This window comes from Bos javanicus, chromosome 7 (genome assembly GCF_032452875.1).
Source record: "Bos javanicus breed banteng chromosome 7, ARS-OSU_banteng_1.0, whole genome shotgun sequence".
In the NCBI taxonomy this organism is placed as follows: Eukaryota; Metazoa; Chordata; class Mammalia; order Artiodactyla; family Bovidae; genus Bos; species Bos javanicus.
Window position 1 is genome coordinate 56606534 of NC_083874.1, and position 24951 is coordinate 56631484.

The following is a 24951-nucleotide window of genomic DNA, read 5'->3' on the forward strand; positions in this document are numbered from 1 at the left end:
GTTGGTGAGCAACAGTTCCATTGTTTTGGCTAAAAGAGAACAGGCACAATTTTCATGTTTTCAAAAAATACTTTAATATTTTTTTCAAGAGGTAATCTTTTTTAAAATTTTATTGGAGTATAGTTACTTTACAATGTTGTATTGGTTTCTGCTGTAGAGCAAAGTGAATCAGCTATACGTATATATATCCCCTTTTTTGGATTTCCTTCCCATTTAGGCCACCACAGAGGACTGAGTAGAGTTCCCTGTGCTGTAGATTCTCATTTGTTATCTAGTTTATACATAGTATCAATAGCGTGTATGTCAATCCCAATCTCCCCGTTTATCCCATCCCTCCTTTCCTCACCTGGGTCCATACATTTGTTCTCTATGTCTGTGTTTCTATTTCTGTTTTGTAAATAGGTTCATTTGTACCATTTTTCTAGATTTCACATATATGTGTTACACAATATTTGTTTTACTGACTTACCTGACTTTGTATAACAGTTTATAGAAACATCTTTGTCTATGCAAATAGCATTTTTATAAGAAGTATTTATACTATCTGAAAAGCACTCCACTACTGAAGTATCTTAACAGCTGAATATAGAGACTAACAAATAAATCTTGAAATAGTTAAGAAAATCAAAATAATTACCATGGAAAAGCGATGAGCCTCAATAGATAATGAATTTCTCAAGGGGGAAGGGAGGGGCTGTTAGAGTTACAAAAGTTCATTAACAAAACTATTTTTCTTATTTTACAACCAACTTTAAGAGGAAAAATTATTCTTAGTATGTGTATTCATAGACAGTAGAAACATAATTGCTAAACAGCCTTGGTTAGTTTTGTTGTTTTTTTTTAATTTCCAATAGATACCTATAATATATCCATAGTCTTTTATGAAGAGATCATGGCTATATCTTAGCCTTAAAATAAATTCATTTATTTGGTAATAATTTGGGGGCTGGAAGAAGTCATATCACACACACACACATAGACAGACACAGATACACACACACACTTAAGCACCAAATTTATCATAAATGATTTTGACTTGGCTTATAACCTCAGTAGTTCAGAGGCACACAGATATATCTTATCTCATCTTGTCCTAATAAGTAGCACTGGTCATTGCCTACATGCATATTACCCAAGCACATCACAAAGGGAGAGACTCAGGACTTTGAAAAAAAGGCCTCCTCAGCTTGCCTGTCTTCAGCAAGAACCGTGTACATCCTATTTTGTTTTCAGTAACGTGCTAGTGCATTCAGCAATGGGCATCCCTTTCCTCTTCTGCTTTATTAAAAAATGCAATTTGACCAATTTGAAATGCATTATAAGCATTTCAGTTCCTGAGAAATTCAGGAATTCAGTTCCTAAGAAATCTGCGTTTGTTTTTTTTAATTCCTCTCTCATGGCATAATTTTGCAAAATAACTCCCAACCAGAAAATGACTTCAACCTGCTGCCTGAACTGTACATTTATTTGTTCACTTATGCCAGGAGAAAACTAAGCTAAGTCAAGTGAGATACATGTGCATGGTTCTAGAAGGATCATTTTAGAACAGCTTCAAAACAGACTCTAATTCAAAAATGCCTCTGTCACTTAGACCCACATGGAGAAGTTACCAGCCTCACAAAATGTGATTGAGTAACTGAGCTGTGTCAGTGCTGGAAGTGCTGCAGCCACCATGGCTTCCTTGCTGGGAGAGGGAGGAGGAGATGGAGGAGGAGCAGTTTATCAGAAATAACTTCAGGGAAGAAGCCATCAAAGTAGACCTACAAAGCCCACAGGCTATTGATTGCAGATCTGGCAAGGCTGCAGGCCATTCTCATTGCAGGCAGGGCACCGCAGGGCCCGATAGGACTCCTTAAATCTGTTGGCCAGCATCGAGAACTTGCTGCCGTGGCACAGAGAGCAGGTGGCACTGCCCGACCCTCGGCAGTGGAAACAGTTGTCCTCGGGATGCTCCCCTTCCTGCAAGAGACAGGTCAGGGTTACATTACAGCAGCAGTTTCAATCCATCGTTCACACGCAAGTCAACACAGCCCTGGGAACCCGCAAAGGCTGGGTCTGTGTTAAAGGAAAGTGCTTCCCATAAATGCCAGTAGGGGAAATGGCTAGGGGCACAGAACAATCACAGCACTTTATCAGAGATTAACCCAGAAGACCTCTCTAAGACTGCAGCCCCAGCCACCAGGCCATGCACTCCCCAACTGGACCTTCATCTCCCTTGTCACTATCTGACATGTTATGTCTGTGTCTGTAAGGGAAGGACTTCCTGTTTCTCATTGCCAAACAGAAGACACCTGTAGAACTCCTAGAAGGTGCCAAGCACTGTTCCGAACCCAGGCTCTCAGCAGTAAAGGTGCAGAGTCCTAACCACTGGACAGACAGGGAATTCCCTGGGTGCTGTTCTAAGAGTTCTATCAACAACTCATCTAATCCTCACAATACCCCTGTGAGATAGTGGAAGTAGTACCATCCCTATATTACAGATGGAAAAAAGAGACCTTGAGAAGCTCAGTCATATGCCAGTGGGCACACAGCTTGAAGAGGAGGAAGCAGGCGTGGCTCCTAGACAGTCAGGTACTTGAGATCTGTACTCCGTAGACTCTGTATGTTACCCCTCATTGCAGTCACCCAATAGCAGGTGCTCTAGATTTTTCTGTGTGCCTGAGTGGATGCATGAGTGAATGTTGCAACCCTTCAGAGCTTAGAGCTGAATTCCAGCAGTACTTTATCTTTATTCTTTGAGAACCATGACAGAGCTCGGTGATTAAAGAGCTTTGTTCTGAAGTCAGCAGCCTGGAGCTGAGGCCTGCCTCTGACATCAACTGTGCACCTTAGACAGTTCCCCTTAACCACCCTAAATCTGTTTCTTCATCTGTGGTCTGTGGCAAGAATACACAGAAGAACTATACAAAAAAGATCTTAACGACCTGGATAACCACAATGGTGTGATCACTCACCTAGAGCCAGACATCCTGGAGTGTAAAGTCTAGTGAGCCTTAGGACGCATTACTATGAACAAAGCTAGTGGAGGTGATGGAATTCCAGCTGAGCTATTTCAAATCCTAAAAGATGATGCTGTTAAAGTGCTGCACTCTGCATGTCAGCAAATTTAGAAAACTCAGCAGTGGCCATAGGACTAGGAAAAGTCAGTTTTCATTCCAATCCCCAAAAAAGGCAGTCCCAAAGAATATTCAAACTACTACACAATGGCACTCATTTCACACGCTAGCAAGGTAGTGCTCAAAATCCTTCAAGCTAGGCTTCAACAGTGTGTGAACTGAGAACTTCCAGAGGTACAAGCTGGATTTAGAAAACGCAGAAGAACCAGAGATCAAATTGCCAACATCTGTTGGATCATAGAAAAGCAAGGGAATTCCAGAAAACCATCTACTTCTGCTTCATTGACTACACTAAACCTTTGACTGTGTGAATCACAACAAATTGTGGAAAATTCTTAAAGAGATGGTATACATACAACCTTACCTGCCTCCTGAGAAACCTGAATGCAGGTCAAGAAGCAACAGTTGGAACCAGAAATTGAACAATGTACTGGTTCAAAATTGGGAAAGGAATATGCCAAGGCTATATATTGTCACCCTTCTTGTTTAACTTATACACAGAATACATCATGTAAAATGCTGGGCTGGATGAATCACAAGCTGGAATTGGGATTGCCAGGAGAAATACCAACAACCTCAGATATGCAGATGATACCACTCTAAAGGCAAAAAGTGAAGAGGAACTAAAGAGTCTCTTGATGAGGGTGAAAGAGGAAGTGAAAAAGCTGTCTTGAAACTCAGCATTCAAAAAACTAAGATCATGGTATCCTGTCTCATCACTTCATGGCAAATAGATGGGGAAGCAATGGAAACAGTGACATGTTTTGTTTTCTTGGGCTCCAAAATCACTGCGGATGGTGACTGCAGCCATGAAATTAAAAGACACTTGCTCCTTGGAAGAAAAGCTATGACAAAAACCTAGACAGCATATTTAAAAAGCAGAGATATCACTTTGCCAACAAAGGTCCATCTAGTCAAAACTATGGTTTTTCCAGTAGTCATGTATGAATGTGAGAGTTGGATCATAAAGAAGGCTGAGTGCCAAAGAACTGATGCTTTTGAATTGTAGTCCTGGAGAAGACTCTTAAGAGTCCCTTGGACAGCAAGGAGATCAAACCAATCAATCCTAAAGGAAATCAATCCTGAATATTCATTGGAAAGACTGATGCTGAAGCTCCAATATTTTGACCACCTGATGCGAAAAGCCAACTCATTGGAAAAGACCCTGATGCTGGGAAAAATTGAGGGCATGAGAAGAAGGGGATGACAGAGGATGAGATGGTTAGATAGTATCACTGACTCAATGAACCTGAGCTTGAGCAAGCTCCAGGAGATAGTAAAGGACAGGGAAGCCTGGCATGCTGCAGACCATGGGGTCACAAAGAGTCGGACACGACTTAGTGAGAGAATAACAACCTCTGATCTCGGCAGGTATTGCTTACTTCTCTGAGTAGCTGGAATATTAAATGAGGCTACGTAAATGCTATAGTATATTATCTGACATAGGATAGGTTCTCCATTTAAGTCAGTCATTTCTAAAACTTGCCAGTAAATCTGTAGGCCTTGACTGCCCTCCTCCTAGGGGCACCAGAGTGTGTCCCTTGGCTATGGTCATGCTCTTCCTTTAAGACAGCTCAAGGAAATTTGCATGCCATGACCATGCACAGACCATGAGCCTTCTAAGAAATAAGGGGCAATACCAGATCAATACCAGGTGGATTCAGCACCAATTCCTGTCTATTTCATCTTCTGAACATCTCTCAAAGCTGTCCCATTTCCCCTTTTCCATAATCACAATCCTAATCCAGACGCCTATCAATTCTGGCATGAATTCAGCAGAGTCTCTGCCTCTGGTCTTGTGGGATATTCTCCTCATAGATGCCAATCTCATGAAGCTACTTACAGCTGTGATTGCCACATAGAAAGCACCCAAGAAACCTTGTATGAACACCTGCCCACCAGATCAACTTCAGGTTAAAACCCAATCTTCTTATATGTACATTCTCAGTTACTTCTTTCATCAGGCTCTCATTCTTGGGTATCTTTCTAGCTGGTCTGGAGGGACCTTTTCCCACTCTCAACCCAGCCAACTCCTGCCTGTTCTCAGAAGTCAGCTCAGCAGCCCTTCCTCCAGGAAGGCTTACCCACTCACACTTCCAGACCAGGAGTTCCACCCTCCTTTATTGGCCCCAGCCTGGGAGGTCTCACATCCCCCTGAAAGTTCCTGCTGACTAGATAAGAAGTGCTCCAGGCTAGTTCCTTTCTCCATCATTTCCTGAGGCAGCATAAGCCTGGCACAGTAAAAAATAAATAAATAAATAAACAAAACAACAATTCTGGAGAGCTCTTACTGATCTTAAATTCTAGGAACTAACAAGACAGCTGAAGTCCACTGGGTGGCTCAATCAGCTAGCACAGCTTTCTTTGGTAACCCTAGAATAAAAATCATCTTTGACAAGGGAGGCCTAAGTTCTGAAAATAGCCCCATCGCACTGCAAAGTGCCTAAGAAGATACTGAGTTTTATTTTATTTATTCTAGATGTAAGGAATGGAAGTGATTATCCAGCTGACAAAAATCCCAAATGATATTCAAGCACCCTTTATAATATTTTATTGATTGTTGCCATATTCTGATATATTAACAGTGGGGAAATTTGTTTTCTTCCCTTAAAGTATGCAAAATAAATATTTGTTGTTGCTGTTCAGTCACTAAGTCATGTCTGACACTTTGCAACCCGATGGACTGCACTATACCAGGCTCTTCTGTCTTTCACTATCTCCTGAAGTTTGCTCAAACTCATGTCCATTGAGTTGGTGATACCATCCAACCATCTCACCCTCTGTTACTCCCTTCTCTTCATGCCCTCAACCTTTCCCAGCATCAGGGTCCTTATATATATATCAGGGTCTTATAAATATATCTGCCAAAATTAAATTGCCATGTTCCTTTTTTTTCCTCCCAAATCCATTGTTTTTCTTTTGAACTTGATTCCACTAAGACTTAATTAATTATTTATTTGTGGCTGTGCTGAGCAGCAGGCAGGATCTTAGTTCCCTGGTCAGGGATCAAACCCATGTCCCCCAAATCTTAACCACTGGACTTCCAGAGAAGTCCTGTGATCTCGGTGAGATTTTAATGATATAAGTCAATGTTGTCAAAGAAAATACAGTAAAATCCTACCATAATGCTATACATGCAATCCAAAAATTCATTTGGATAGAATACCAGGGTAAAAGATTAACTAAATGACTTGGTGAGCAAGTCATAAAGAACAAAAACAAATCTCAGTCAAATCTCATCTTATGTCACTGGTTATATGATGCATTGCTAGAGGTTTCACTGGAGTTTCCACTCTTAGCCTAGTTACCACACTTCTTCCAACTGTTTCTTCTCCATATCCTTTTTAATTATTCAGTTAATTCAACAGGTATTTATTCAGCCTCTGCTCTATACTAGACATGCATGATAGCATCTGTCTACCATTCTCGATATTTTAAAAAATTCTCCACAGAAAATATTTAGTAAAAGAACATAGAGCATAGCTGCACAGCATAGTTTAGGGTCTAGAACCCACAAACCTACCCAAAGCATCTCTCACTAGCTCCATGACCAAGAAAAGGGCTTTCATCTGAGACTCAGCCTTTAAGATGGGAATCAGAGCCAATCTGGGGGTTGATGAGCAGAGTGATTAAGGCCAGACGGACCTGAGTTTGACTACTGACTCTGGTAACCTCTGGCAAGTTACTTGATTTCTCTGAGCCCTTATTTCCCCAGCAGCAGAATGAGGCTACAGATAATAACTACCAAACAGAGTCCTTACAAGAATGAAATGGACTATTGCACGGGCATGATGCCTGGCTAACATGAACCCTCAAAAAACGGCAGGACTTCCTTGGTGATGCAGTGGATAAGAACCTGCCTAACACTGCAAGGGGACACAGGTTCAATTCCTGGTGTAGGAATATTCCACATGGCACAGAGCAAGTAATCCCGTGTGCCACAACTACGGAGCCTGAGCTTTAGAGCCCGTGAGCCGTAAGTACTGAGACTGCACTCTAGAGCCTGAGAGCGGCAATTACTGAAGCCTACGTGCCTAGAGCCTGTGCTCTGCAACAGGAGAAGCCACTGCAATGAGAAATTTGAGCATCGCAGTGAAGAGTAACCCCTGCTTGTCGCAGCTAAAGCCCACACAAAGCAATGAAGACACAGAGCAGTCAAAAATAAATAAATAAAAATTTAAAATTATTTAAAATTTTTGTATTAAAATGGTAGCTATCATTTTGTTTCAAAGGTAAGATCACATAAAGCATAAAGAAGTCCAGATGACTTATGGTCTCAAGCCCACTGATTACAAGGCCAGATTTTTCCTCTTCTACTTTTCCCTGTGGCTCAATTCAATTATTCCTCTCCTTTCCTTTTGTAGTTAATACAGAGGTTCAAGTTTAGCCTGGCTTTTAGCCTGGCCCTGCTCTTTCATCAAAGAAGACCCTACTGTCTCCCTGTTCCATATAATACAACAAAGAGTCTCTTGGTCAGAATGGGCTCCTTGATGTTCTCTGACCCTGTATTTTAGAATAAAAGTTGTCTGGGCATTTACTGCATGAGAGATGGGGCAAACAAATAACAATTTAAAACAGAGCTTAGAGGACAGGCAAGTGAAGTACAACCTTTCATGGGAACTTTTTGCTACACATCTCTGTCCTAGTTTATGGCACTAGAGCCAAAAAAAAAAAAATACATAGTTCTCTCCAGATGGAATTTAAAGGTAATTGTCATGGCAGGGCTGTTGTTGCTTTTTCATTCAGGCCTGCAGTGTGACCTGCATTTCTGGTCCTCTTCTGAAAATACATGTTCTTACAAGTTACAATATGGTATGGAAAAAGAAAGAATTAATGAGTTTCAAAGTGGGATGGTGTGGGATGGTGATGCTTAGTATCACAAAGGTTAGCTGTCTGCCTTTCTGCTAGGCTAGGTTCTGAATAGTACTATAGAGAAGGCAAACTATTTCTTATCATTTGGCCCTTAGTTCCAAATTCCACAAATATTTACCTACTATTTACTGAGCACCTAATTAGATGCCAGGCTCTATTTTTTTTTTTTTTGGCATTGGAACTACTATGTCACACCTGACACAAGCATTCTCCCTGCCCTCACAAAGACCAAATCCTAGTGAGTAAGAGCAAGCATTAACCAAACAATCGCACAAATAAATGTAAGATTACAAATGTGGGGGCGGGGAGCACAGGAACTTGAAGAGTCCATCCTCGTGGATTTTTATCCTCACAGAAGCCAGGAGAAGTCTCTCTGAGGAAGTAATGCCTGCACCGAGATCTCAAGGGGCTGTGGGCAAGGAGGTAGGGAGTCCGGAGAATATTCTAGGAACAAGGAAGTAGGCTTTGGTAGGAAAGAACAAAGAGCATCTGAGGGGTAAGCAGATGGGCAGTGGGTCTGAGGCAGAGAGAATGAGTAGAGATCTGTTTAAGTCATGAGGCTGAAGAAGGCAAGTCCACAGTGCTTTCTAAAACTAGTGAGGAGTTTCAGCTTTATCCCAAGTGATGAGTGGCCAACTGAAAGTTTTGCGCTGGGGGAAAAGATGAGGAAGGGGGTCACATGATCAGATTTGCATTTCAAATATATCTTATCAAGTACGAGGTCAGGTCTGAAAGAGACAGGAATGGTTGTGAGCAGAACTGGAGTCTGGTCATGGCCTTCTCCTTCCTGTCCCCTAAACCCTCCCAGGGTGGGGATATCACTCAAATGTGAGGAAGCCCCTGGCCCATTTTGTCATGGGAGGTTCAGCTTCAAGTTCCAAGAGATGGACTCTAAAGAGGGAAAATTCATTTCTGCTGTTTCCTAAGCTTTTACTGTCTTTGCTTACATTCACCAAAATTGCTTTTCCCACTGTCAGCTTCACACTGTGAACTCCTGAATGTCATCACCTTCCTGCTCGTCTGAGCATGTCTAAGCAATGGCTTCTAAGGAGTGCACACCTTTGAAAGGTGTGAGGAGAAAAAAACATTTGAACTATTATTTATCTTACTTTTTGAAAAGAATGTAAGAGGCTTTAATAATATTTTCAAAAGAAAATGTGATATCCATTTTTAATAAGCAAGGTGACACCAGCACCCTCACTAGATTGGGCTTAACTTAACAAATGTAGCACCCAAGAGACCCTGTTGCATGCATAATGTAGAGTTCTTTCACTTTACATAAAGTAACAATGACAACCCTGCTCTTTCACTCACTTTCAGCATGTTACATGTTGTGGTTCACGAATTTCTGGTCTAGTGGACTTACAGACGTTATTGCTTAGTTTTAACTAAACTAATCTCCATGAGAGAGTGCCTGAAGAACTGTGGATAGAGGTTCGTGATTTTGTACAGGAGGCAGTGATCAACATCATCCCTTAAAAAAAGAAACACAAAAAGGCAGAAAGGTTGTCTTAGGAGGCCTTACAAATAGCTGAGAAAAGAAGAGAAGCTAAAGGCAAAGGAGAAAAGGAAAGATATACCCATTTGAATGCAGAGTTCCAAAGAAATGCAAGGAGAGAAAAGAAAACTTTTTTCAGTAATCAATGAAAAGAAATAGAGGAAAACAACAGAATGGGAAAGACTAGAGATCTCTTCAAGAAAATTATAGATACCAGGGATACTGAAAGAGAAACTCCCCAGGTCAGTAGGTGCCCAATATGCTACTGGAGATCAGTGGAGAAATAATTCCAGAAAGAATGAAGGGATGGAGCCAAAGCAAAAAGAATACCCAGCTGTGGATGTGACTGGTGATACAAGCAAGGTCCGATGCTGTAAAGAGCAATATTGCATAGGAACCTGGAATGTTAGGTCCATGAATCAAGGCAAATTGGAAGTGGTCAAACAAGAGATGGCAAGAGTGAATGTTGACATTCTAGGAATCAGCGAACTGAAATGGACTGGAATGGGTGAATTTAACTCAGATGACCATTATATCTACTACTGCTGGCAGGAATCCCTCAGAAGAAATGGAGTCACCATCATGGTCAACAAAAGAGTCCGAAATGCAGTACTTGGATGCAATCTCAAAAACGACAGAATGATCTCTGTTCGTTTCCAAGGCAAACCATTCAATATCACAGTAATCCAAGTCTAGGCCCCAAGTAGAAACGCTGAAGAAGCTGAAGTTGAACGGTTCTATGAAGACCTACAAGACCTTTTAGAACTAACACCCAAAAAAGATGTCCTTTTCATTATAGGGGATTGGAATGCAAAAGTAGGAAGTCAAGAAACACCTGGAGTAACAGGCAAATTTGGCCTTGGAATATGGGATGAAGCAGGGCAAAGACTGCTAGAGTTTTGCCAAGAAAATGCACTGATCATAACAAACACCCTCTTCCAACAACACAAGAGAAGACTCTATACATGGACATCACCAGATGGTCAACACTGAAATCAGATTGATTATATTCTTTGCAGCCAAAGATGGAGAAGCTCTATACAGTCACCAAAAACAAGACCAGGAGCTGACTGTGGCTCAGACCATGAACTCCTTATTGCCAAATTCAGACTTAAATTGAAGAAAGTAGGGAAAACCACTAGACCATTCAGGTATGACCTAAACCAAATCCCTTATGATTATACAGTGGAAGTGAGAAATAGATTTAAGGGCCTAGATCTGATAGATAGAGTGCCTGATGAACTATGGAATGAGGTTCGTGACATTGTACAGGAGACAGGGATCAAGGGGATCTTTTCCATCCCCATGGAAAAGAAATGCAAAAAGGCAAAATGGCTGTCTGGGGAGGCCTTACAAATAGCTGTGAAAAGAAGAGAAGCGAAAAGCAAAGGAACAAAGGAAAGATATAAACATCTGAATGCAGAGTTCCAAAGAATAGCAAGAAGAGATAAGAAAGCCTTCCTCATTGATCAATGCAAAGAAATAGAGGAAAACAACAGAATGGGAAAGACTAGGGATCTCTTCAAGAAAATCAGAGATACCAAAGGAACATTTCATGCAAAGATGAGCTCGATAAAGGACAGAAAGGGTATGGACCTAACAGAAGCAGAAGATATTAAGAAGAGATGGCAAGAATACACAGAAGAACTGTACAAAAAAGATCTTCACGACCCAGATAATCATGATGGTGTGATCACAGACCTAGAGCCAGACATACTGGAATGTGAAGTCAAGTGGGCCATAGAAAGCATCACTACGAACAAAGCTAGTGGAGGTGATGGAATTCCAGTTGAGCTATTCCAAATCCTGAAAGATGATGCTGTGAAAGTGCTGCACTCAATATGCCAGCAAATTTGGAAAACTCAGCAGTGGCCACAGGACTGGAAAAGGTCAGTTTTCATTCCAATCCCAAAGAAAGGCAATGCCAAAGAATGCTCAAACTACCACACAATTGTACTCATCTCACACGCTAGTAAAGTAATGCTCAAAATTCTCCAAGCCAGGCTTCAGCAATATGTGAACCGTGAACTTCCTGATGTTCAAGCTGGTTTTAGAAAAGGCAGAGGAACCAGAGATCAAATTTCCAACATCTGCTGGATCATGGAAAAGCAAGAGAGTTCCAGAAAAACATCTATTTCTGCTTTATTGACTATGCCAAAGCCTTTGACTGTGTGGATCACAATAAACTGTGGAAAATTCTGAAAGAGATGGGAATACCAGACCACTTGATCTGCCTCTTGAGAAATTTGTATGCAGGTCAGGAAGCAACAGTTAGAACTGGACATGGAACAACAGACTGGTTCCAAATAGGAAAAGGAGTTCGTCAAGGCTGTATATTGTCACCCTGTTTATTTAACTTATATGCAGAGTACATCATGAGAAACGCTGGACTGGAAGAAACACAAACTGGAATCAAGATTGCCAGGAGAAATATCAATCACCTCAGATATGCAGATGACACCACCCTTATGGCAGAAAGTGAAGAGGAACTCAAAAGCCTCTTGATGAAAGTGAAAGTGGAGAGTGAAAAAATTGGCTTAAAGCTCAACATTCAGAAAACTAAGATCATGGCATCTGGTCCCATCACTTCATGGAAAATAGATGGGGAAACAGTGGAAACAGTGTCAGACTTTATTTTTCTGGGCTCCAAAATCACTGCAGATGGTGACTGCAGCCATGAAATTAAAAGACGCTTACTCCTTGGAAGGAAAGTTATGACCAACCTAGATAGCATGTTCAAAAGCAGAGACATTACTTTGCCAACAAAGGTTCGTCTAGTCAAGGCTATGGTTTTTCCTGTGGTCATGTATGGATGTGAGATTTGGACTGTGAAGAAGGCTGAGTGCCGAAGAATTGATACTTTTGAGCTGTGGTGTTGGAGAAGACTCTTGAGAGTCCCTTGGACTGCAAGGAGATCCAACCAGTCCATTCTGAAGGAGATCAGCCCTGGCATTTCTTTGGAGGGAATGATGCTGAAGCTGAAACTCCAGTACTTTGGCCACCTCATGCAAAGAGTTGACTCATTGGAAAAGACTCTGATGCTGGGAGGGATTGGGGGCAGGAGGAGAAGGGGACGACAGAGGATGAGATGGCTGGATGGCATCACTGACTCGATGGACGTGAGTCTGAGTGAACTCTGGGAGTTGGTGATGGACAGGGAGGCCTGGCGTGCTGCGATTCATGGGGTCGCAAAGAGTCGGACACGACTGAGTGACTGATCTGATCTGATAGATACCAGGGAACATTTTATGCAAAGATGGGCACAATAAAGGACAGAAATGGTATGGACCTAAAAGAAGCAGAAGATATTATGAAGAGGTGACAAGAGTACACAGAAGAATTGTACAAAAAAGATCTTCAAAACCCAGATAATCACGACGGTGTGATTACTCACCTAGAGCCAGACATCCTGGAATTCGAAGTCAAGTGGGCTTAGGAAGCATCACTATGAACAAAGCCAGTGGACGTTATGGAATTCCGTTGAGCTATTTCAAATCCTAAAAGATGATGCTATGAAAGTGCTGCACTCAATATGCCAGCAAATTTGGAAAACGGTGGCCACATTGGTGGCCACAGGACTGGAAAAGGTCAGTTTTCATTCCAATCTCAAAGAAAGGCAATGTCAAAGAATGTTCAAACTACTGCACAATTGCACTCATCTCACATGCTAGTAAAGTAATGCTCAAAATTCTCCATGGCAGGCTTCAATAGTACATAAACTGTGAACTTCCAGATGTTCAAGTTGGATTTAGAAAAGGCAGCAGAACCAGAAATCAAATTGCCAACATCCATTGGATTATCAAAAAAGCAAGAGAGTTCCAGAAAAACATCAGCTTCTGCTTTATTGACTACGCCTAAGCCTTTAACTATGTAGATCGTGATAAATTGTGGAAAATTCTTCCAGAGATGGGAATACTAGACCACCTAACCTACCTCCTGAGAAATTTGTATTCAGGTCAAGAAGCAACAGTTAGAACCAGACATGGGACAGTGAACCAGTTCCAAATTGGGAAAGGAGTACATCAAGGCTGTATATTGTCACCCTGCTTATTTAACTTTTATGCAGAGTACATCATGAGAAACACTGGGCTGGATGAAGCACAAGCTGGAATCAAGATTGCCAGGAATCAATAACCTCAGATTTGCAAGTGACACCACTCTTACGGCAGAAAGCGAAGAGGAACTAAAGAGCCCATTGATGAAAATGAAAGAGGAGAGTAAAAAAGTTGGCTTAAAACTCAACATTCAAAAACTTAAGATCATGGCATCCAGTCCCATCACTTCATGGCAAATAGATGGGGAAATAATGGAAACAGTGAGAGATTTTATCTTCTTGGGATCCAAAATCACTGCAGATTAAAAGGCACTTACTTGCTCTTTGGAAGAAAAGCTATGACCAACCTAGACAGCATATTATAAAGCAGAGACATTACTTTGCCAGCAAAGGTCCGTCTAGTCAAAACTATGGTTTTTCTAGTAATCATGTATGAATGTGAGAGTTGGACTATAAAAAAACCTAAACACTGAAGAATTGATGCTTTTGAACTGTGGTGTTGGAGAAGACTCTTAAGAGTCCCTTGGACTGCAAGAAGACCAAACCAGTCAATCCTAAAGGAAATCAGTCCTGAATATTGATTGGAAGGACTGATGCTGAAGCTGAAACTCCAATACTTTGGTCACCTGATGCAAAGAACTGACTCTTTGGGAAAGACCCTGATGCTGCGAAGGACTGAAGGCAGGAGAAGAAGGGGTTGACAGAGGATGAGATGGTTGGATGGCATCACCGACTCAATGGATGTGAGTTTGAGCAAACTCCAGGAGTTGGTGGTGGACAGGGAAGCCTGGTGTGCTGCAGTCCATGGGGTCTCAAAGAGTCAGACACAACTCAACAACTGAACTGAACTAAATCTCCATGAAATCTAAAGACAAGTAGCTTTGTTAGATTTCTTTGGGGAAACTGTGGGTTGAGCATTAACCAATAATAGAAGCACAAGCAAACCCATAAGAAAAGGACAGAGGTAATTTTTTTCTTCCATGTCTAGAACAGGCTGCTCTAAGCCACACTGCAAAGTGAAAACAATAAACACCTAATCAGATCTTTAAAGAAATCATTCAAAATAATTCAAATTGTATTTGCAATATGGACTTGTAACTATTATTGCTAACAATAAAATCTGATAAAACACTAAAATAAAAGAAAGTTAAAATTCCTCAATATCATTAACATTTAGACATCATAGGTATTCATATTAAACCGTACATTAAAGAGTACACAATCAAAACAATTTGGAGGACACAGCTCTAGGGCCAGCCCTGCACAGAGCAGTGAACTGCGGGGACACACCTGTGGGTACTGGTTATGGGGGAAGGTGCCTTCCATCTCTGGCAAAGGACCATGGTTCTGGTGTGCACAGATTTCTTCTTTGCTCATCAGAGACTCTTCCTCGGCCTCCTCTTCCTTTTGGAGCATTTTCCTCATGAAATCTCTCTTGTCCATTGGAGTTCGAATGATTTTCAGGTTATTCGTGTAGATGATTATCTTTCCAAAATCTATAATAGGTGGGGACTAGAGACATGAAGAATGAGCTTGGTGATGCCCCAGTCACCAAATACAGGCTGCAGAATCCCTTCAACATCCCAGGAAAGATATATACCATCCATCCAGCACTTGGGGTCCCATCACAACCCCAAACTAGAATTCATTCCCTGGATTCTCTGTTCTGTCTGAAAACAAGGGATTGAAACTGGCTCTCCCACACTGTGGACAGATTCTTTACTGTCTGATCGCCAGCTTCTTATTTCCTGTTGATGGTAACCAATCAGAGCTGAACTAACCACATGACTACAATGTAGGGCTCTGCAGGACAAGGTCCTGAGCTTCTATTCTTACTACATACCATGGGAGCTGGTGCAGGGCTGGGCAGAGTGAGAGATTTACGCATATATAGGAATGCTTTTAAAAAATAAATCTCTCAGAAACCAAATTATTAGTTATGCTTCTTAAACAATTTACCAGTTTATGTAATTAATTAGGGATAAATTTTAAGTTCTAACTTTTTTTGTTTACTGCATAATACATCACTTGAAAATACCAAGGAAATATCCTTTTGTTTCTAAAGATGCATGAGTGGAAGTAATGCTAGCTGGCAGTATTTGATTGTAAGAAATCAATAAATTGAATTTTTTAAATAAATAAACCTCTCTCCAAAATTTTATGCATAAGTAATAATGTGTGTGTTAGCCACTCAGTCATGTCCGACTCTTTGCAATCCCATGGAGTGTAGCCCACCAGGGTCCTCTGTCCATAAAATTCTCCAGGCAAGAATACTGGAGTGGCTTGCCATTCCCTTCTCCAGAGGATCTTCCCAACAAGGGATTGAAACTGGGTCTCCCACATTGCGGACAGATTCTTTACTGTCTGAGCCACCTGGAAGTCCTATTAATAATAGTAGATACAATTTATTGAATTCACTATTAGTGGATAGCATTTATTGAACATCAGGCATCATGCTAAGCATTTTACAAACATTACCTCACTTCCCTCCCTAACATCCCTATGATACTGATGCAACGATTTCTATACATTTTACAGAAGAAGAGACTGAGGCTCAGTGAGGTTAAGAGCTTTCCAAAGTTGCAGTTATTCAGGGTTTGTGGCTGGAATTTAAACTCAAGTCTGTCTCACTCTAAGGTCCATATTCTTAGCACCTACACTATACTGCTGCTAAGTCACTTCAGTCGTGTCCGACTCTGTGTGACCCCATAGACGGCAGCCCACCAGGCTCCCCCGTCCCTGAGATTTTCCAGGCAAGAACACTGGAGTGGGTTGCCATTTCCTTCTCCAATGCATGAAAGTGAAAAGTGAAAGTGAAGTCGCTCAGTCGTGTCCGACCCTCAGCGACCCCATGGACTGCAGCCCTCCAGGCTCCTCCGTCCATGGGATTTTCCAGGCAAGAGTACTGGAGTGGGGTGCCATTGCCTTCTCTGAGCACCTACACTATACTATTCACAAACAAACACCCCCTCCACCAAGTAAGATTATACATATATATGTTGTGTGTGTTCATTATTCATATATGATCAACATTTTTATGTCAATTAAAATACTGTCTGTGCATGCTCAGTCATGTCCAATTCTCTGCAATCCCATGGACTGTGGCCCATGAGGTGCCTCTGTCCATGGGATTTCCCAGGCAAGAATACTGGAGTGGGTTGCCATTTCCCTCTCCAAGGTATATTCCCGACCCAGGGATTGAAACTGCATCTCTTGCACCTCCTACACTGGAAGGTGCATTCTTTATCACCTGCACCACCAGGGAAGCCTGCAGCATCATTATTAATAGCTTATGTCCCCGTCTATAGATTTATCAGGTGTTACTTCATCATTTGCTGAGAAACAACTTGGACAATTTTACAGTGCAGCAGAGGAGTCCGGGCAGGAAATGTTTAGACGTCAGTTAACTAAGAACACATACTTCTTCACAGATAGCTTAGAGGGGAAACAACACTGTATCCCAATTCCACCATCCACCAATTGTGAGATACAAGAGAGCCATTTGGTCTCTCAGGACCTCAGTGTTTTCATGCAAATGGGCTGACAGCCAAATGGTGGGCACCATCACAAATAAAGTAGTGATTAAAATATACAAATATTTCCATACTAGCTGATAATCAGGTGCTGTCCTGAGACTCCTGAGCACCTTTCTGTTTCTCAAACTCCTTTCCTGAGGGAGCCTCTCTCACCCACAAACCCAGCGGTGTAAATATTAATGCTCAGGAACCCAGCTATCAGGACCCTGCCCCAACACTCTCCTGACTTCTGAGCTGACCTCAATGTTCCTGTGGTTAAATGTTTTAACTCTCATCCCTGAGGCTAATTATATCAACATCTAAGGGTGAGGGCACAATGAAAAATACGTTAGAGTGTGCAAAAGCTGAATATACTATGCAAATGATGTTTTTACTGCAGTTAGTATTAATCACGCTACATAGCTACGTTCCCCAGCACGAAATGTTTTGCCCTGCTTTTACAGAACTATATAAACCAAATCTGTTTACATGCCACAATTAAGCAGTCTCCTATTTAGCCCTCATGCATTCAGGCACAACCCGGCTTGAGCAGGACTTCAATCTTCAGGTCCCCTTCCTTGAAACACCCACAGAGTTTTCAATAATTATTAATGAAGCCACAAGCTTCCTACCTGGCCCTGTATCCTCTCCCTCTCGTCAAGGGATCATGTGGCAGCTTCCATTTCCTATTGTTTGATGCATGCTGGGTTCCTGTTTCACACTCTGGACTATCAGTTTCTGAGCATCAGAAGATAAAGATGGTGGTACCTTTGGAAGGTTCCATTTCTATTTCCAGTAATAGCCGAAGAGGTTCAATTACTCAGAAGTTTTTTTCATACATAAGGCTAGTTTTTCAAAATTCTTAACATATGAAAAAAACAAATTTCACTTATCTGGCCCAACCTCCTGTTTCTCAGCTAGACAACATCTGAGACACCCAGGATAGTAAATGTATTTTTAATATACTCCCAAGATGGAGGATCCCAAATCACCTTTAAGGTGTGTTTATGTTTCCGTTACCATGACAGCCAAGTTCTTCCTTGCATCTAGGTGTAACTAAAGTTCACATTATCCAGTTACACTCCAGTGCCTGTGAGGAACACTTACATTATAGAGGGTCAGCATAGAGCCAGGACGTTTTTGTTTTATTCCATAATCCCAGAATGTCAACTTATATAAGATTAAGTATTCATAAATACTCTGATGTCAAAAGCAATGGGACTGGGATTGCCATTCAGGGAGCATGCAACCTTCCACTGCTCTGTGTTTAAATGCAGACATGTCTTGTTGGGACTAGGAACTCAATGTGCTTTGGAGGTGGACAAATCTGAGTTCAAATTCTATTTGACAACCATGTGAAGTCTGTAAGTTATTTAACCTCCATGAACTTCTGTTTTTCCAATTTGTTAAACTCTTCCTCCCAAAATTATTGTGAGGATGAAATTGCATAACAGTACAGAAAGTTCATGTTCAATAAATGTTTCTTTCCTTCCTCCTCCCCGCCCCCACCCCCACCCCCCTTTTTTGGCTGCTCTAGGTCTTAATCGTGGCATGCAAGATCTTTAGTTGCAGCATGCAAAATCTAGTTCCATGACCAGAGATGGAATCCCAGCCCCCTGCTTTGGGAGCATGGAGTCTTAGCCCCTGGTTCACAGGGAAGTCCCTCCGTTTCATCTTTTTTAATGACCCTAGGCAATGGCACCCCACTCCAGTACTCTTGCCTGGAAAATCCCATGGACAGAGGAGCCTGGAAGGCTGCAGTCCATGGCGTTGCTAAGGGTCGGGCAGGACTGAGCAACTTCACTTTCACTTTTCATGCATCGGAGAAGGAAATGGCAACCCACTCCAGTGTTCTTGCCTGGAGAATCCCAGGGTAGGTGGAGCCTGGTGGGCTGCCGTCTATGGGGTCGCAGAGAGTCAGACACGACTGAAGTGACTTAGCAGTAGTATACTTAGGGTAAGGGCTTCCCTGATGGCTCGAAAGCTAAAGTGTCTGCCTGGAATGCAGGAGACATGGGTTCGATCCCTGGGTCGGGAAGATCCCCTGGAGAAGGAAATGGCAACCCACTCCAGTACTCTTGCCTGGAGAATCCCATGGAGGGAGGAGCCTGGTAGGCTACAGTCCATGGGGTCGCAAAGAGTCGGACATGATTGAGTGACTTCACTTTCACTTTATACTTAGGGTAAAGTGCTCAGTGGTAAAGAATTGCCTGCCAATGCAGGAGTCACAGGAGACGTAGGTTTGATCCGTGGGTCAGGAAGATCTCCTGGAGGATGAAATGACAACCCATTTCAGTACTCTTGCCTGGAAAATCCCATGGACAGAGGAGCCTGGTGGGCAAGAGTCCATGGCATCACAGAGTTAGACATGACTAAGCATGCACACATACATATACTTCAGTCAGTTTCAAATCCTTAAAATATCTGTTTATAAGATTTTCTCTATCCATCACATTAAATTTTAAAAGCCTCAGTATTTCCTTAATAAGAGCCTGGTCATTGTCACGGTAGGTAGCACGTACTGAGCAGATACAGTGTGTGCCAGGCACAGTGCTAAGTACTTTCAGGTCTTTGATATTTTTAATCATCACAATAATCTCTGCAAGCATGTACTTTTATTATCACAAGGTTAAGTGGCTTGCCCAAGCTCACAGAGTAAGTGGGCTGGACGGACATCAAGTCCAGGTTTAACTGACATCAGAGCCTTGCTTTTTATGATTATTATTTTATTATGATAAAATATCAATGGCACCCCACTCCAGTACTCTTGCCTGGAAAATCCCATGGATGGAGGAGCCTGGTTGGCTGTAGTCCATGGGGCCGCTAAGAGTCGACATGACTGAGCAGCTTCACTTTCACTTTTCACTTTCATGCATTGGAGAAGGAAATGGCAACCCACTCCAGTATTCTTGCCTGGAGAATCCCAGGGACGGGGGAGCCTGGTGGGCTGCCGTCTATGGGGTCGCACAGAGTCAGACACGACAGAAGTGACCTAGCAGCGTACATAAAAGTTACCACTTTAACCTTTTGTAAGGCACAATGCAGGGGCATCAGCACTTTTACACTGCTGTACAGCCATCTCCACCACCCACGTCCAGAACTTTTTCTCATTTCCAAACTGAAACTCTGTACTCATTAAACTCCACCTTCTGCCCTCCCTAGCCCATGGCAAGCACCATTATACTTTCTGTCCTATAAATTTGACTGTGCTAGTACCTCATACAAGTGGAATCATACAATTATCTTATTGTGACCAGCTTACTTCACTTAGCATAATGTCCTTAAGATTCATCTGTGTTATAGCATGTATTGAAATGTCCTTCCTTTTAAGGCCGAATAATATTCTATTGTATGTATATACCATGTTTTGTTTGTGCATTCATCTATTGATTGATATTTGCTTCCACCTGTGGGCAATTGGGCTGCTATGAACACTGGTATACAAATATCTGTTCAAGTTCAGAGCCCTTCTTTTTAATTGCTGTGCTTAACTGCTACCCAATGTTGCTGCAAAGCCAATATTTACTAAGGGTTATTTCACAGTTGGATTCACTATTGAAAAATCATGACTTCCCAGCTCTCATTTCCTTATTTTTCCCAAGCACCACATTAACAACCTATTTCAGTGGGTAGTGCTGCAAAAATCCAACCTGACCACTCTCACACCCAGAGACTGGCTAGCAGCAGGATGTGGCATTTGTTCATGCCACAAAGAAACCAAGGACAACCAGACCAGGCAGAAATCAAACCCTGAAACTGGTCTAGAGAGTACCGTGTTTAAAACCACTGTAGGGTGCTGTCAGTAAGACTGAGGCGTCTGGTTTTATTAAGTCCATGCCTAATCACACCTTTACATAAATGCCAAGTGTGACACATGACTGATGAAGGTCAAACAGTTCAATACTATAAACCACGGACTTGTGCAAAGTTTGTATAAACTATGACTTTATAAATTCTAAAACTACAAATGAGATATGATTAAAAGAGGTACTGTAAGTACAAGATATAACCAAGTACCCAGGACATAATAATCACTTGAAAAATTGGTTACTATTATAATCATTATCATCACTATTATTAATGGTCTTATTCTCTTAAAAAGAACATTCCATAGGGCCAAGAATATACAGAATTAGAAGACCTAAATTTTTATTCTAACTCTGTACCTAATGAGTCTCTTACAACCTGGAACTCAATTTTCCTCATTTGTAAAATGGAAACGACTCTACATTTTTCACAATCTTTCTCCTCAAGGTTGTGGAGAAGACCCAATGAGGTAGAATGCAATTTTAACGCAGAAGTGCCTTAATGCAGAGAAGGCAATGGCACCCCACTCCAGTACTCTTGCCTAGAACATCGCATGGACCGAGGAGCCTGGTGGGCTGCAGTCCATGGGGTCGCTAAGAGTCAGACACAACTGAGCGACTTCACTTTCACTTTTCACTTTCATGCATTGGAGAAAGAAATGGCAGCCCACTCTAGTGTTCTTGCCTGGAGAATCCCAGGGATGGGGGAGCCTGGTGGGCTGCCGTCTATGGGGTTGCACAGAGTTGGACATGACTGAAGCAACTTAGCAGCAGCAGCAGCCTTTAATGCAGAAGTCACTCCACTAACAAAAGGAATTGTTCATTCCAGCCCCCTTGAATATCAAAAAGAAACCTGGTATTATCTTCAATAAATGTGGACATGCTCATAATTAAACTTATACTAATGCCAACAAGGCCAGTACATTTGTCTGCTATCGCTATGTAACCTGTTTCCTTAGGAAAAGAACAATATAAATGATTAGAGAGTAATGACCTGAATTTTACACTTTAAAGATGAAAACATATCCTGGTGTGCTATTCATTAATAACATGGTACATTATATAATTGCACTTAAGCTTTTTTTTTTCAAGGCATTCATGGTTCTCCTGCAGCAGAGAACACATGCACACATCCTGTTAGTTTGTGGAAATGAGTGAATAAGTTCCAGACTCTTCTAGCTTCAAAGAAAATCATGTATGGGCTTTTGATGATCTTTGGTACTGAAGAAAATAACTGAAATTCACAGATAAAATACATGTTTTTATCTAACTATTAGCTCAAATGTCTTCCATATGTAACATTTCCTCTAGCTGATCTGCTTTTTCCATTTCTTCCCAGGGTTCCACCCACCCAGGATTCCTGCTAACAAGCAATGGAAAGGCAAAAGAAATAAACAAGCATTTTTAAAAAGCAGGCAGCAGGAGGGAGGTAAGAAACAAAGCAAGATATGGATAAACCATAAATTAAATAATCGGCTGGAGTAAAGTAAGCACCTTCAAACGCTTAGCTCTTCCAGGAAAAAGAACAACCCATTGCAGCATAATTTTCTAAAACGGCAGTCTGGCAACCTGAAAACCGCTGTATCTCTATTTCATTTACTTACCAAGACATCCCAGCTGAACACCCAATTACAATTTGTTAACCTGGATGGAATTTGAATACCAGCTACGCTTTTTGCACTTTCCAACAAGTAGTCAACAAGAATGTTATTTTTGTCCCAGAAATATTCTGATGGCAGTTTTGCACTTGGTGTGTACCTATAGCTGATTGGGCTTCCCCGGTGGCTCAGCAGTAAAGAATCTGCCTGCAATGCAGGAAATGTACAGAAGACGTGTGTTCCATCCCTTTGTCAGGAAGATCCCCTGGAGGAGGTTATGGCTACCCAATCCAGTATTCTTGCCTGGAGAATCCCATGGACAGAGGAGCATGGTGGGCTACAGTCCATGAAGTCGAAAAAGAGTCAGATATGACTAAGTGGCTAAACAACAACAAAAGCTCTGGTTGGTACCCAAGTACAAGCAAGATACAATCTGAAACATTTAGGTGTTTCTCTAACCACATTTTAGTCCTTACAGCTTACACACCAGGGGCAATACCAACCTTATGGTCATTGGCCTTGTAATCATTGAAGAAATGCTGGCTCCCCGCCAAGGTGTAGGCACTACCCTCTCGAAACACGCTGATCCTCTGAGCAGTCAGCTTGGGAGAGTACGGCTGGGGCTTCGGGACTTCCCCAGATCCGTAAACACCATCCATTGGTTCAAGGGACTCTTGGAGGAAACTGTGAGGGTATTCCTCCTTTGGTGACTCTAATTCCTGCCCGTCTTCAAAGACTTGCTTCAACACACGGCCGCTGTAGGAGGAAGAGATTTTAAATCGGACTTTCCGGGGTTTGCCGTCACTCTTCTGGGTCAGCTTCTTCTTGGGGTCCTCCATCAGCAAAAATTTCACCCTGTGGTTTCCAGGCTTCGGTGTAGCAGTGAAACTTGGGGCTCTGAGAAAAAGGCATTTTATTTTCACTCCTCCTGCATATAATTAATTCAAGTTGGTGCTGGGGTGTGCTCGGTTTACAGCAATTGACACCCACACATTAAATATTGATAGGCCTCCATGCAAAGGCAGGCGATTGCAGGTTTATGGAGCGGATGGAGCATAAGACAAGGCTGGGTGCCCCCTGAATCCCAAGCTCACCCATAACTTCACCCCAACCTCAGCTTTTCTTAACGTGAGCATGAGTAGGTTATATAGACTAACAACTAACCACTTCAGTAAGGATCAGTTAGCAAGGGTCTTGTTATTCTTACCAACCAAGACACTTTACCGTCTGGGCCACCAGGGAAGTGATGATAATTATGACCTAGTGAGCATTTAAGAGGTGCCAGAGATTTTATATGCATTATCTTACTTTGTTCTCACAATAAACCTGCAATGAAAGTGTTGTTATATGTGTTTTACAGAAGGGAAAGCCAGGCTCAGAGCAGCTTCTTTGTTTGTTTACTCTATTCCAGCAAGTAAGTGATGGAGCGGGGATTTTAACTCAGTTCTTAAGTAACTCCAAAACCCGTGATTAGTCCACCATGCTAAAAGTTTTCAAATCGTGTCTCATGGAGCCCTAGACAAGGAAGCCACAGGTCCCTCTGAGCTTTCTACTCCTGCATTAACCAACATACCTTTACTTTCTATTTTATTTTTAAACTATTTATTTAGCCTGCACCAGGTCTTAGTTGCAGCATGCTGCTGCTGCTGCTAAGTCACTTCAGTCGTGTCTGACTCTGTGCGACCCCACAGATGGCAGCCCACCAGGCTCCCCTGTCCCTGGGATTCTCCGGGCAAGAACACTGGAGTGGGTTGCCATTTCCTTCTCCAATGCCTGAAAGTTGCAGCATACAGGATCTTTAATTTTCACTGTGGCACACAGGATCTTTAGCTGTGGTAATGGCACCCCACTCCAGTACTCTTGCCTGGAAAATCCCATGGACGGAGGAGCCTGGCAGGCTGCAGTCCATGGGGTCGCAAAGAGTTGGACACGACTGAGCGACTTCACTTTCACTTTTCACTTAAATGCATTGGAGAAGGAAATGGCAACCCACTCCAGTGTTCTTGCCTGGAGAATCCCAGGGATGGAGGAGCCTGGTGGGCTGCCATCTATGGGGTCACACAGAGTCGGACACGACTGAATCGACTTAGCAGCAGCAGCAGCAGCATGTGGGATCTAGTTCCCTGACCAGGGATCGAACCTCGGTCCCCTGCAGTAAGAGGGAACCTTAGCCACCAGGGAAATCCCACTTTATATCTATCGCTTATTTACAATTTCATTTGCAATCATAGCATGGGCCCCACTGCCTACTCCAGACAGCACTAGTAAACGGCCAACACTGAGAAAGTTGCTAGGATGAATATCAAACAAGCACATGACATAGGGCTTGAGAATGATAGTCCTACAACCTAGCTTTGGAAACAGACTTAACACGTAGGAAATAACAGCCTCCTGCTTAGGGAGCAAACTGTCCACTGCTGACTGCCAGAAAACTATTCTGGGAAGACAGTGGCCCCTCAGGAGACACGGATACAAGAAGGATTGTAAAGAAA

The 24951-nt window shown here is 42.2% G+C and overlaps 1 protein-coding gene across 1 annotated transcript; it reads right to left on the reverse strand.

The window, feature by feature from the left end:
* Positions 1-13: 13 nt before the first annotated feature.
* Positions 14-23795, reverse strand: GRXCR2 (glutaredoxin and cysteine rich domain containing 2). The gene is made up of 3 exons (XM_061423859.1): positions 22963-23795; positions 14831-15052; positions 14-1959 (listed from the first exon to the last, which is right to left on the reverse strand). The coding sequence occupies exons 1-3, from the start codon at positions 23296-23298 to the stop codon at positions 1777-1779; spliced, it is 741 nt and encodes a 246-aa protein (XP_061279843.1). The 5' UTR covers positions 23299-23795; the 3' UTR covers positions 14-1776.
* Between the last annotated feature and the right edge of the window lie 1156 nt (positions 23796-24951).

Excerpts from the sequence above, each read along its gene's own strand:
- GRXCR2 (XM_061423859.1), bottom strand. The coding sequence starts at position 23,298 with ATGGAGGACCCCAAGAAGAAGCTGACCCAGAAGAGTGACGGCAAACCC. Across the intron at positions 15,053-22,962 it reads ACAAGGCCAATGACCATAAG|TCCCCACCTATTATAGATTT; the intron begins GTTGGTATTGCC and ends TCATGTCTCTAG. Across the intron at positions 1,960-14,830 it reads CCCATAACCAGTACCCACAG|GAAGGGGAGCATCCCGAGGA; the intron begins GTGTGTCCCCGC and ends TGTCTCTTGCAG.